The sequence below is a fragment of the Cydia strobilella genome, chromosome 14, assembly GCF_947568885.1.
Source record: "Cydia strobilella chromosome 14, ilCydStro3.1, whole genome shotgun sequence".
Classification (NCBI taxonomy): domain Eukaryota; kingdom Metazoa; phylum Arthropoda; class Insecta; order Lepidoptera; family Tortricidae; genus Cydia; species Cydia strobilella.
Window position 1 is genome coordinate 2666778 of NC_086054.1, and position 14348 is coordinate 2681125.

General features: G+C 35.0%; 1 protein-coding gene across 1 annotated transcript; it reads right to left on the bottom strand.

Annotated features, from left to right (window-relative positions):
* Window positions 1-6141: 6141 nt before the first annotated feature.
* Window positions 6142-12301, bottom strand: LOC134747338 (uncharacterized). The gene is made up of 4 exons (XM_063681972.1): window positions 12000-12301; window positions 9810-9967; window positions 7944-8069; window positions 6142-6234 (listed from the first exon to the last, which is right to left on the bottom strand). The coding sequence occupies exons 1-4, from the start codon at window positions 12079-12081 to the stop codon at window positions 6142-6144; spliced, it is 459 nt and encodes a 152-aa protein (XP_063538042.1). The 5' UTR covers window positions 12082-12301.
* Window positions 12302-14348: the final 2047 nt, after the last annotated feature.

A 14348-nucleotide genomic window follows, 5' to 3' on the forward strand; every position in this document is an offset into this window, starting at 1 on the left:
ACCAGAATTAACTGTTTGTGACTATGGATGTATATTTATTATATATAACGTAGGTATTATATATATTTGTTATACTGTTACTTCAAATTTTTACCTTATTTTATTTATTTTCGCCCTCTTTTATAAATTTATTGACTTTCTTCTAGTCTATTGTACGCAGTGCTATATCTGTCTACCGTTCTTCATCAATTCTCATCTACTCAAAGGTTAACTGGAAGAAATCCCTTAAAGGGATAAGTTCGCCTTTGTACTGCCTATTTCTGTGCCATATTTGTGTTCTATGTCTTTGTACAATAAAGAGTTTATACATACATACATAAGGACAAAGCAGGGCACTATTTTCTCTTTCCTCTTATAGGAATCGCAATAAGACTATCTTTCTCTATCAAAGAGTGTCAGGCCCTTGATTTAGCCCGTATTTACCCACTGCTGAGTGTAAGCCTCTTCTTACACTTACAAACTATATCTAAATTCTAAAAACGAAGGGTAAATCACATAGAGGATATAACTAAACGGAGAAGCCATTAACAGGCGTTCCCCTCTGTCGAAAAAAGTCGGCAAATGGTCATACACAATGTATGGACTGACGTTTATCTGACATGGCTATTTTGACGTTACGTATACATTTGACGTGCCCCTCCCACGCAAAAATTGGCAGACTTTTTTATACAGCAAACTACAGACAACCACAAGATGGCAGATCCTCCAATGCGCACGGCCCCGTTGAAGATGGCTACTGCTACTCGTCACGAGATGGTGATATAATTGTAGCTGCTGCGCACATCTCCGCGCAGGATTGTCTGCGCGGTTTTAAAAAAGTCTGCGCGCCTTGTCAATCTTGTCTTAGAATAATAAAACTGAATATCAACGTATTTTCATATTTTATTTACGGGCCCTAAATAATCATTGAAATAAAAAATCGGCCAAGTGCGAATCGGGCTCGCGCACAAAGGGTTACGTACCATTACGCAAAAACGGCAAATATTTCACGTTTGTTGTATGGGAGCCCCACTTGAATATTTATTTTATTCTGTTTTTAGTATTTGTTGATATAGCGGCAACAGAAATACATCATCTGTGAAAATTTCCACTGTCTAGGTATCACGGTTCATGAGATACAAAACGGACAGTGGAGTCTTAGTTAAAGGGTCCCGTCTTTACCCATCCCGCCGCGCCATCCGACACCAGGACACCACTACCCTACGCTGGCCCATCTTAGGCTACTGTGATGGTCCATCGTGTAGAGGAGCCATTTAAGGGCCATCCAGACGGGAACAACAGGCATATTCATTGTACAGTTTTCGCATCCTTTGCAATCTCGCAGAGGTTCACAAACAAAGGCATAATTAAATAAGCGGCTAACTTGCTTGCGTATTCCCTGTTTATACGAGGCACAGCTTACTTCAGCGTGATCACTGTAACGACTTACTGCTTGCAATGTGCTCAGCTACGGCGGTGAGGCGTTAGCTAGAATCTACTGGAGTAGAGATTGAGAGGCATAGCATAACATAGCATTGGTAGCCGAAAGGGTATAAGGCCCGATTTACTTCATTATGGTTAGTGTCTTTTCTACGATATTAAAGGCATTTTTGATATCCTTTTATTATTATTAAGTTATTAGATATATGGTGTTCGAAGGTGAAATGACAAGTGAAATGCATCAAAATATGACGTACGATGATACAGAGAACCTACTAATAGTCGTAACATGATTGTGTACTTTGAAATTTAATACTTAAGACCCATTTTGTTAAGGCGATAAGACTTCTATTGTGTAAGTACTACTATTAATTTATAATTAAGTGAATAATTAAAAATTGATTAATTTTGTCCTTCGCTGCCTGAAACACAGGAACTCCTAGTTCAGGCATTCGTAAACCACTTTCCTCTACTAACAACTCTTAGTCTTTAAGATGAACCTCTGTACAATACTTTTTTCAATAAATTATTTGTATTTGTATTTGTATTGGCGCTTCGCAGCCCAGTATTGTACCAAATCTCAACTATCAAAACTCCTTAAATCTGCATGACAAACGTATTGTTGCTTAAATATGAAAATACTATCGGTATAAATTGTTCCCATCCCTCAAATTAGGTTTTCTCGTTGTTATTAAAACTCCCTACATGAGGTTACGTTTTCGATGAGACATATTATAAAACTCTTGGATTTTTTGATGTTTTGGAGTGTTGAAAATTTGTTTGCGGGAGTTCCTTGCCTTTTGACCTGTTTTTTTTTATAGGGAATGCCTAAGAACCGATTCATCTTTAGCTGCTAATGTAACTGAAGCTGTTTCAAATGATTAATTAAAATGATACAGATAAACCGAATAATTCGGCCGGGTTTTTGCTTCGGTAAGATCTGAACCGAACATTCGGCCGAAAAGACTTATTGGGCAAACTCAATATTCGGCTCATCACTATTTTGTTCTATTCAAATTGGTGCAAAGCTAGACGGACTCTACGACGATAATTGTGGCACTTCCACATTTTTTTGTCGAGTGAAAGTCAGTGCAGTTAGTTTTGACGAATTCTAACAGAGCTGTGAATAAAAAACCGGCCAAGTGCGAGTATCTATAAACTTGAGATCTGTAAAAACGGCAAAAAAATCACGTTTGTTATATGGGAGCCCCCTTAAATATTTATTGTATTCTGTTTTTTAGTACTTTTTGTTATAGCGGCAACGGAAATACATCATCTGTGAAAATTTCAACTGTCTAGATATCACGGTACATGAGATACAGCCTGATGACAGACAGACAGACATACAGACAGACAGAGGAGTCTTAGTAATAGGGTACGGAACCCTAAAAAGTGGGTTTTCTCATTAGCATTAGCTGTTGTAAGCTATGCCAGGAGGCACCAACTGGGGTTCGGGCCACCCACAAAATCCTGCAATGCGTGTTTTCAGCGCAATAATAAATGAAAAATAGCAATATAAAACACTTCTTAATGGTTATCGTTGTGTATAGCATCTACAATATATAGTCTCCATGAGAATTTCTATACCTTAATATTGTACTTGAAGCATAAGGACCCTTCTGTGTGGAAAGGCACATTTCTCTATTTAGCCCATAGACATAGTATAAACAAGTAGTTATAGACGCGCCACCGAGCATGCATACTACAGCAATATTGCAGCGCGATATTACTGCCGACTGCATTACTGCCGCTAAATCCAGACAGCAATATCGATTTTTACATTTGCGGCAGCAATGCAGTCGGCAGTAATGTCGCGCTGCAGTACTGCTTCAAATACACAAAAGATTCCGATATTTTATGAATGTTACTTACCATACATTAAGACTCAAAAGACCAAAATATTCTCAATATAATATATTATTATTTTATTTACATCAGCGTCTAAAAATACCTTGCTGCTTTATTAACCACGTATCCAATCGATTTAAAAAGAGTATCTTTAATACGTTGACAGTGGCGCCGCCGTTGGCCGTTGTTGGTATTATATTGCTTTCCCGCCTTTTCGCTTCACGACGATTTGGCATCTTGCGGTTTAAGAAGACGCAAAACATAAATTTTAATTTATACATTATTCAGATTAAATAGTATTCAACTAATAGTTGGTCAAACCAAATTGTCAGTAAATAAGAACAATAAAACTATACTCATCCTTTTCTTTTGGGTGCTAGTACTAGTGTAAGACAAAGATTCTCTGTGTCTATGACTGAAATGAGGCAGTCCTTTGACAGACTATATAACGTTTATTCTTAGGTATATTAACTTAGATTTTCAATTCATACGTAAATTAAAACCTTACTCGAAATAATTGCGCGTTTACTGGCCGGCTAGAAATAATAGAATAAAAAAACATTCGAACATGGAGCGCCGAAAAAAAACAAATGATTGACGCAACGTTCGTGGGTTGCGTCAAACATTTCACCATTTCAATTGAAATTCAATATTTTCCAATGTTTTCTTATATATATAATATTCCTCATTGTTTTAAAACATAATAAGCGAGAGTGCGTGTAATATTCATCAAAAGTGTTGTTGTCAGTCTTGCTCAAAAGGCTATTTTGTTGAGAAAAATAATTTTCACTCAGTTCAGGTTGAATTAATGAAATAAAATATTACGTTAAATAATACAACATATATAAAATAATATTATAAAAAGAAGAGGAATCTAATGTTTTATTATGGATTTCACAACCGTCATCGCAATCAAATCTTTCTATTCTTCTTCTCGTTCCTCTAATTCTCATGGAGACCGCTCTGATGATTGATATTTGTATTTTGACTTTGATCCAGCTTATTATTTGTGAGTCTGGTTTGGACCATTTTTCACATAGCTTTAGGTTGAATTAGTTTTTGTATATGGTTTATTGCTTTTTTCAAGGAAGAATCCAGCTATAGCCATTTATCTTGAGAAATGAAATATTTATGATTAGGTAGTACTTATTTGTACATTAAATATCAAATTTAATACCAAAAGCGGGCGTTTGATAAAATAATTTCTCTTCGTCGTTTTGTGTTGTATTTCTGTATTAGTAGTGAGTACAAATTATGTAGGTGTCGTGGCCAGATCATAGATTTTGATCATTTTATTGAAATGATTGCCACAACATGAAATGACCAATTGAGGTGTCTTTTCAAAAGGGTTTATTTCTCTATGTAAAACCATAAAATAAGCCTTGTGTCTTTTCACAAGGCTTATTTTTGTATGGTTTATAATAGAGAAATAAACCCTTTTTTAAAAGACACCTCAATTGTAAAATCTAGCCACGATATTGGTACGATTTGTATTGCTTCGTACAAAACTTTGTTCAAGGGGCACTAGTTTTCGTTGGTAGAAATTGTAACAAATAAATTAGCGCGAGTAGGTAGAAGTTGTACATACAAAACTTTTACCTCCTTTCTCTATTTTGTATAAGAATTTGAACAACTCGTTGCTAGTATTAGGGTTGTCTTAATATGGTCTTAATAATGGGATTACTTTGGTCTTGCGAATTTATTGACTGTGTGTGTCTGTGTATTCTGCGTTGTGTAGTTGTATTATCTAATCCTAAGCTAGTATATGTAAGTTCAATTCCAGTTTTGACACTTCGGTGACGTGGCGTCTGGATGACTGCTTTTGTGTTTGACACGGCGTCGAAAAGGTTAAAGTTCCCAATTTCCTATTCTCGCGTATAGGAAATATGTAATAAGATTCCCTGTTTTGCCGTAATATATTGGGCTTATTGTATAGGTGGGTAATTTTCTGTCATCTTCCAGCGAGAGAATAAAAAAAAAACTTTTTTCGATTACTTTGATAAAAATTATATTCGAATTTAAACTGTCTTGAGACATATTTCAAAATGTTTAGATGACTACGGTCTCACTCACTATAATTTTTAGTCGCTTTTGGCAACATGTTTCGGACTCTTCGAGAGTCCTTCCTCAGGCAAGAGTGTCCGCGGCGGCTCTACTCAGTGCACTGCGTGCGTCGCTCGTTGCGCGCGCACTGGGGGCGCCGCGGACACTCGTGCCCCAGGAAGGACTCCCGAAGAGTCCGAAACATGTCGCCAAAAGCGACTAAAAAATAGTGAGTAAAACCGTAGTAATCTAAATATTTTAATAATTATATTTATCGTTTATACACATATTTACATTGAATTTTAACACACGTTAATAATAAATCCTTTATGCAAAAGCTTTTGCAAGTGTACATTGTTTCAATGAAATCAATATGTATATTCCATTTGTTTTTGTACTGATGAAATGATATTCATTTAGTTTTTCACATATTAACTTTTATTTACTGTTTGTGAAACAAAATAAGAACAATTAGTGTGTACGACTTATGTCTAGTTAGCAATTATATAGTTATGTTAGTTATTAATATTGTCTTCGGTTACCGCGATAGTTACTCATGAAATAAAACTATGAAAACGGATTATATCGCGTATATTGAATTTATAATACATCCCGACGTTTCGAACCCTTTACAGCGTTCGTGGTCAACGGGTGTCATTCAATATACGCGATATAATCCGTTTTCATAGTTTTATTTTATGTTAGTTATTGTTAAAATATAGTAATATGAAACCTATAAAAGCTTGGAAAGTATAAAAAATTGCATGTTGCTATTTTTAAATAATAATCCTTATTTAAAAAAAAACATGCTCATCGCTAAAATAATACATGTTAAGCTTTTAAATGCAACTCAGGTGCATATTTGAAAATGCAAGTAATTATTTCGTTGCCAAGCTCACACGGCGTCCATTCCACATGGTTTATCTGCAAACATAATAATGTATCAATTGAGAGTGTATTAGTTTAACCCAAAAACAAAGTTAATAAATATAATTTAAATATTATGTTACCTAAAAGTAGGTAGGTAAAATCTTCCTACAAACCAAAGCACATAAAAAAATTACCCTCCTATAGAAAATGGACCAGACAAAATGTATAAACAGCCAAATTTTTTTTCGCGATTTCGGGGTTGGTCCCATAGTAAGAGTTGCTCAGTATAATCCCAAAACCTCCCTGGCATTGGGAATGCACTTATTTTTTAGCCACCGTGTATAATTAGGTATTATTCATTTGACTAGGTCGCCAAGGCCTATCCGCTACAGAAGGATTCTCATTACCATAACATAAGGTTGATTGCGTTCCCCGTAATAAATAGGTAGTAGGTATAATTGAAATCCAACTTTTTCAAATCTTACTTTGGAGTGATATGAAATGTACCTAAATGATAATAAATAGGTGGTAATTTTAACGTACGTATCTACGTCGTTCTTCAAATACGAAAACGAATCACAATCTGATTTAATGACCCAAATTTGGCGGAAATTATGCATACAGAAAAATGGAAAACTAATTAGAACTTCCGACAAATCAAATGAAAACAAGGTCACATACTCTTCATTTGTATTTTTATTTCATACAAACGGTTTTATAGACGACTTTAATAATAAGGCACTGGTTTTTGGAGAAACAAAATGTTATCTGCCAAATAGTAAAAATAGATAAAACAGTATCAAAAGTCATAAACAAAAATACGTAAAAAAAAAATTATAAGAAAAGGTTGTGCAAGTCTGGCATAATAATATAAATAATGGCCATTGATCGATTTATTTTTTTATTTTTTGAGCCTATTTGTGTGTCCGACTGCTGGGCAAAGGCCTCCCCTCTCCCTTTCAAATCCGATCGATTTCCTTAATGAATAAAAAATGTTATTATGTTCCCTGCCGGCCTAGCCAAGGTGACAATCGCTATCGCTACGACAACGACACGCTTTGTGTCTCTCTATCACCCTTCTATATTAGTGCGACAGTAACAGTTGCGTTTCGATCGCTACGGAGCTTAAACGATTAGCATTGTTGACTCCGCCTCCGTCAAACAGAAAAATTGTAAAAAAAATAGTAAATATTGTGTGTCGATGTAATTATGTATCATGTAATTGTAAAAATGTAATTATGTATCATGTAATTGCAAAATACGATTATGATATTGACGTCAAACCTAAACCCATATTAGTTATAATTATTGATGTTGATATTGGATTTGCTATACAATACTTGTTTACTCTCCAAGAAATAATACGAATGTTTTTGACTGAATACAGCTATCAAAGTAACGATTTTTTTTGTTAAATTAATGGAAAATGAAAAAACAAATCTCTCGGCTGTGTAACTCAATTACTGCCAAAATAAAAGACGTATATCTGGTAAACGTTCTCCTATTATGTACAAAAAAGATTAAATTGATTAAACAACATAAAGAACTGCACACTCCAAAAGCGTTTAAAACGCCACATTTTTGCTAATTATTTTTCGTCTTGTAAACTCAACCGGTAAAAGTAAAGACATTATTTATTAAAACAATTAAATTACTGTTAAAACTTGCTTGACTCCATCAGTGACTAGTTAAAAAATCATTTTAATTAATATATCTGACTCCGCGGAAGGATACGATTTACAATAGTCCCCGAATTATCTTACCTCTTTGTCGCAGTTTTCTGATACGGTTTTCATGTGTTCCAACTTCTGTTTGTTTCTAAATACGAGAGGTGTAACTGCCGTCATGAAACCTTTCTTGGAGTATTTGTTGTACTTCACCACGCCTATCTAGAAATTTGAAAGCATATCTTTATTACACACTTATCATAAATGGACCCTGCATTTGTTCCCCTAGCTAGGTATTAGGTAGCTTTAAAAGTACCCAATACTTGACACATGTTGAATATACGAACAAAATTTAGCTAAATGAATAGAAAATGAGCCATCGATTATAAGAAAGTAGACTTTAAAAAGATATTTTGAGATTATAAAAAAAGCAAGTCCAGCCTCAACATTTTTTTTTAACTTTAAAAAAGAAAATGGTACCGCGATCTTCAATCTATTAAAATGAATAAAGAAAATAAATAAACATCAAATTTTAAAATGAGAGCGACAGAAAAATGGCAATCGCCTAATAATTTATTTGAAAAATGCATGGAATCTAGGTTTTCCTCTTCATGAGGTTTGACATATTCCGCATTGGAGTATAGTTTAGGGCCGTTTGTATACATGCTACTCAATCATTTATACACATTTCAGTAAATAAGATCACTCGCCAGGAAACCTGCTAACAAATAATAAAATTTCGGTAAATTATAATTCGAATATCGTTCGAACACTTAATTCTTAAATAATAATAATAAACCATTTAAAACTACGCAACGCGGCGAGCGTGATGGGCACCTTTGCGTCTGGACGGGCGCGGGACGAGTGGTTTGACTAGGTTCTAGGTGTGTCTTTTTTTGTTTAGTTTTAATTTAGTTTAGTTTATTAATTTTAGGGTAATTTATTATTATGTACAATGTCAATGTATTGTTGTGACTTGGTTTTGGTTTAGTTTACTTTTTAGTTAATTTTAATGTAAATTGATGTATGTTTTAATTTAATTTATAACCTATTTTAATTTAATTGTAATTTTTAATTTGTATTATTGTGGACCATTGTTGTCTGGAGTTAAATAAATGATAATCTTAAACCTAGTTTAAAACTAATACTAAACAACAATTATAAATACCTTATCTAAATTAGCGACCTATCACATATTTCATCAATACCTACTACTTTCAACTGTTCGGTAATTGCTGATGATGCCCTTCCACGAGATTTTTTTTAAATACCTATCTACTTCCTTAATATTCTTCAATGAAGTTAGTTCTCATGTAAATTTTAAGCATTTCATGTTTTCTAAGCTCTATTTCTTTTGTGGTCAGCCATTCTCCCTCTCAATGGGGGACGGCATTACAAATGTGACCAGCATTCAGCTGTAAATAATAGTTCCTAATCTCTCTGGTGGCGCTAGTTAGGCTCTGGGACATGAGTATAACATGAACCATATAAGGCAACAAATAACCCGACCAAATTACGTAGGTTGTTTTTGGTAGTATTTCGGTGTATGGTGGCGCCGCCTAATTACTGTTTTTTGATGGACACTTTTCGTACATAGAGATTTGGCTCCTTTATATAGTCTCCATGATTGGTTCCTTGTTTTTCTATGACACTTTTGTTCCATCTGTATTTATTTTTTTCAACTAAGTAATGAGGTTGAGGTTTTTCTGATCCATGCGGTGAACTTTAATGCCATTGTTTTTAACAATAACCGTTTTTTTCTAAAAACTATCATTGCAGTGGGTTGGTTCCCTTATGTATAAATAAATATATTTGCCAAACAACCAGTTTGGCGCTTTGTTCATCCTTTTAAATGTCGGCGGCCAGTATCCGCGCCATTCCAAAAATGAGTTAGCATAGTTTTTGATTTTTAAAGAGGTTAGATATAAAGAGACTGATCTTCACCACTTTTTGAGTACCTACCTTCTCCAACAAGCACTTGATGATGCAAGCAGCCTTCTCAGGATAGGGCGGGTCTTTCCGAAGGTACTCGAGGTCTTTCTCCGTCGCGCTTACTTTGGTCATGCAAGACCGCGCTGTGCTGATTAAAGTCTTGCGCACCACCGCAGTGAATGGGTTCTCTGTTAACAAATATAATAACGAATTAAGATTTTTTATAATAGTAGTAGTAGTAGTAGTAGTAGTAGTAGTAGTAATCACTTTATTGTACACAACACGTAATGGAAGTACAAAGGCGAACTTATCCCTATAATATTATGTAGCCGCCGTGCAGGTCTCGACGACTCAAATAAAAAGACTTCGATTTGAAGTAAACTGATGTAATCTTCCAAATATAACGGTTTACAAAAGTACAGTTGCCCAAAATGGTCAAAAGGTGTAGAAGTGGTGGTTATGGTATGGAGGCTGATGAAAGAGTGATTTAGCGAAATTAAACAGTCTTCTTCTTGCTCGTGTAGAGGGATCAAACTTCTTAAAACTAAATTTTTGTCTGCCAATGTTTTGCCACTTCTAGCCCTCGGGGTGTGGCCTTCAGGAGATCTTCCTCAGTGCACATCGTTGAGCACAGAGAACACTGTCTCATGTGTATTGTTGTTTGGGTTGTTTGGGTTAATTAAACAGTAAAAAGGTGGTTTAAATGTAGGTGCCTCTAATTGGCCGCGATACAAATTATGTGGAGCGCTCCTATTGGTGCTTTAAAAAGCCTCCAAATACTAACCGAGCCCGACGGCTGCGTTTTGCTACTGCAAGGAATATTTTATATAAATAAAAAGTTGCATTCGCAACAATTACCTAAAAGGGGAAAAGTGTTTTTATTAACACGTAATATTTACAAAACACGAATAAACACCAAGTTAGCAATAATAACAACCATATACCTAAAAATTCAATAAATAAATAAATAATTTCTTTATTCAGACACACGATACACACATAGAGATTCAGAATATTAAATAAAACTATATTAAAAGTTACCCCCTCTGTACTGTCAGCGATATACGCTGGGAGAGGTAAGCGCCAGCCCTATGGTCTCCTGAAGCGTCGTCTGCATGGTCGTGTCGACATATTATAATGGATATATTATATTACAATTGAGTTATTGTACTCGTGTCTTTTTGTTTTAAGCTAGATTTCAAATCAGAAACACGGACCGTTCAGAAATTTACTTTGGCACTTGATTGTCAGGTAACGTACTCTTCCTGGCGCAGTGGAAGAGTACGGAACTGATCAATTTTTCTTTCGTCTATTTTTAAAGTTAGGTCCTCGCTTCCAGTACGGGCGGCCTACACAACAGCACAACACTTATTACTTTGTTTTATATTTTACATTTTCATGAATATTGATTAAAGTACGTATATAAAACATCTCTTATTAGGTACTTTGTTTTATATTTTACATTTTCATGAATATTGACTAAAGTACCTATATAAAATATTGATAAGAGTTTAGTAGAGATGGAAGGAGGATGGAAATAAAAATACAGTAATTTAGGGGTATGTTACTTTAAATATGATCTAGCGATGATCTGGGAGAGACAATATGGCGCGTTTACACGCGTTCGGTTCGGGGTTAGGATAGAAAAATAACACTTCAGCATGTCCTATTTTAAAGATAAGATATTGTCCACGTCATTTTTGATGCAGTGTCTATCATGAATTTAGGTAGATACGTGTCATTTAATGGAATGTTCTAATTCAATCAGAAAACTCTGGTCTTACCGATAAGGACAGTCGGCAATGTATGATCAGAACAATCAGCAAAGTTGCTGCCCAATTCAAATATTAACAAATCCGAACAAGTTTGAGAACAAATACAATTATTTTATTAAATATTTCGATTTGTGTTTTTTAAAGTAGTCACACTACTATATATAAATTAAAAACTGTAATAGATGTCATATATTAAAGAAAAAGTGACGAAGCCCTCCAGTGGTGAAGGCCGGATTTTTAATTAACAAATCCGTTTACGCTGGTTTTTATGGCGAATACATATTTTTGTATTTATGTCGACACGAATACTACACATGGTCAAAAATACACTATCTTATTCACTGTTTAAATAAGGCAGACGAATTGTGGTCTTTTATACAGAAACAAAAAAAAATGTTTCCTCGAATCCCAACTGCATTTATAGAAAACATATTAATTAACAAACCTCTTTCCTCCCCATTTACAAGCCAAACCAGTCCGATGAAACACAATAGTTTTAATCCCAACAAACTGTTCGTTTTGTTCATTTTCCACGTTGTTTCTAGTAAAATATTCCGAACAAAATGATACAACAATTTCGCTGTACTTCGTTATTTGCGTCTGATAAAATCTTTCTACCAATTTATTCGACTATCGGGACGTGTGATCGCTTCGTATCCGTTTTTGGGAAATAATTATTGTTGATTTTGTAATTTACCTCAATTGATTTGAGTCATTAGGTAGCGCTATCAAATTTTGAGTACTGGAAGTTTCTATTTCTATTCTATAGTGATACTCTCACAGAATCTTACTGGGGTTCTGCATGTAGGGCATGTTTCCGTTCGTTCTGCCCATTTTCGTATGCAGTAATTACAAAATGTATGGCGACAATTCAGGGTAAACGGGTCTATATATAGAAATGTGCATATAGCACATTTCAGCTCGAATAAAAAAAAAAAATTCTCGGTGTACCATGTTGGCTTCCAGATTAAGCTTCAATGTGAGGACGGCGTCAAGGCGGAGATACTGTCTCCGCCTGTCGGGCGTCCTATAAGACGTTGTCGTAGAGTGAGCTGAGGAAATTCTGGCAAACGGTGACGGTGGCTCGCCTAATTTCCCTACCCACCGCCGCCTTGTCGCCGCATTAGAAGGAAATTTGTGAAACGCGACACACCTATCACCTTGGCGATTCTTGCATATTGGGGACACAACACTTCATAATTAGAGAAATAATATTAATAATATACCAATAGAAATACAAATAATATAGACATAGACATAGACATCATTTATTGGTAATTGTAATATTACAGGTCACAAGGTATAATAAAAAATATTATAACTAATGTGCCAAAGAACGTCACAAGTCACATGAAAAAATGTCGTATGTATTATTTGTCTGAAACAAATAACATTTTCAATACGTCTTGGTTAGCCTTGCTTAGTGAGTGATTGTAGACATATTTGGACTCCATTATCAGACGCTGCGAGCTACTTTGCATAAACTATGACTCTCTTGTACCAATTAAAACTTCTAAAATGATAACGAAGAGGCAATCCTGCTTGTTTTCGCAAATGGATAATTATATTTTATTGTTGTAAAAATACCTAGAGTAACTATGTCTTGATGTAGGTAATTGTTAATTCTACATAGAAGACATACATTGTTATTTTATTTCCTTTATTATTTGTTACAAACTTATTTTACATACGTTTGAAACGCAAGTTTCAAATTCACATTTATATACAATCAATAACCCTCATTAAGTTCCAATCAAAACTAATTTGAACCTTCTGCTTTTATATTTAAGTTTGCAAACGCTTTAACTCGTATTTGTATGGCTCGGTCTAGACGTGATGAATTCCAGTATTCAGCGGAATGAACGGGCGTAATTTGTACCCGATTCGATCAGTATTACATTGTTTGGCTTCGAATGGCTTATTTGACTCTGTTTAGAGTTCTTTGCACTTGTATCTTGTATATTTCAACGAGATGTAGGTACTTGGTTGCTCTTTTTGAGGGTTCTGTTCCAAAAAGGTCTGTCACGTCGCTAAATTTCTCGTGAACTTACGATATCGATTTGAAAGGTATATTTACGAGCAAGGCTAATCAGTATTTAAAATGTTATTTGTTTCAGACAAATACGACATTTTTTCAAGTGACTTGTAACTTTGTTTGGCACATTACTAATAATATTTTTAATATGAATATTTATATTTTATCGGTTTATTTTAATATTCTTTCTCTAATTATGAAGTGTTTTGTCCCCATATGCAAGAATCGCCAAGGTTATCACCGGTTGTCGCGTTTCACTAATTTCCTTCCAATGCGGGGCGACAAGGCGGCAGTGGGTAGAGAAATTAGGCGAGTCACCGTCGCACCAGAATTTGCTCAGTTAACTTTACGACCATTGGAAATGGAACTTAACGTACTTATATTATTCAATTTTCAATTGAGATACCGCTTTTTAGCTCAGCAGGGCACCAAGGCTGAGGAATAGTGTGAGGGGGTAGGTAGGTAATCTATCGGAGAGAAGCTAGGGGGAGGAAAATTTCGAGAACGAAACCTCGATTTCGGAGATTTCTACGCAGGATTGTTGGCTGCAGTTGTCCTTATCGCACTAATTTTAGCGTCGGACGTCAGCGCGACAAAGATATTTACCTAAAATTCTCAAATATGAGAAAGGGCTCAGCTGGTATGTCCTCTTAAAATATTTCTCTTCCACTAGACATATATAGATCTCTAGTCGGGTCTAGTGAAACTAACCGTGAATCATTCAAAACTTATTTCTCTTCCAATCACTAAGTTACATTT

Excerpts from the sequence above, each read along its gene's own strand:
- LOC134747338 (XM_063681972.1), bottom strand. The coding sequence starts at position 12,081 with ATGAACAAAACGAACAGTTTGTTGGGATTAAAACTATTGTGTTTCATC. Across the intron at positions 8,070-9,809 it reads TCAAGTGCTTGTTGGAGAAG|ATAGGCGTGGTGAAGTACAA; the intron begins GTAGGTACTCAA and ends TCAAATTTCTAG. Across the intron at positions 6,235-7,943 it reads CAGAAAACTGCGACAAAGAG|ATAAACCATGTGGAATGGAC; the intron begins GTAAGATAATTC and ends TTATGTTTGCAG.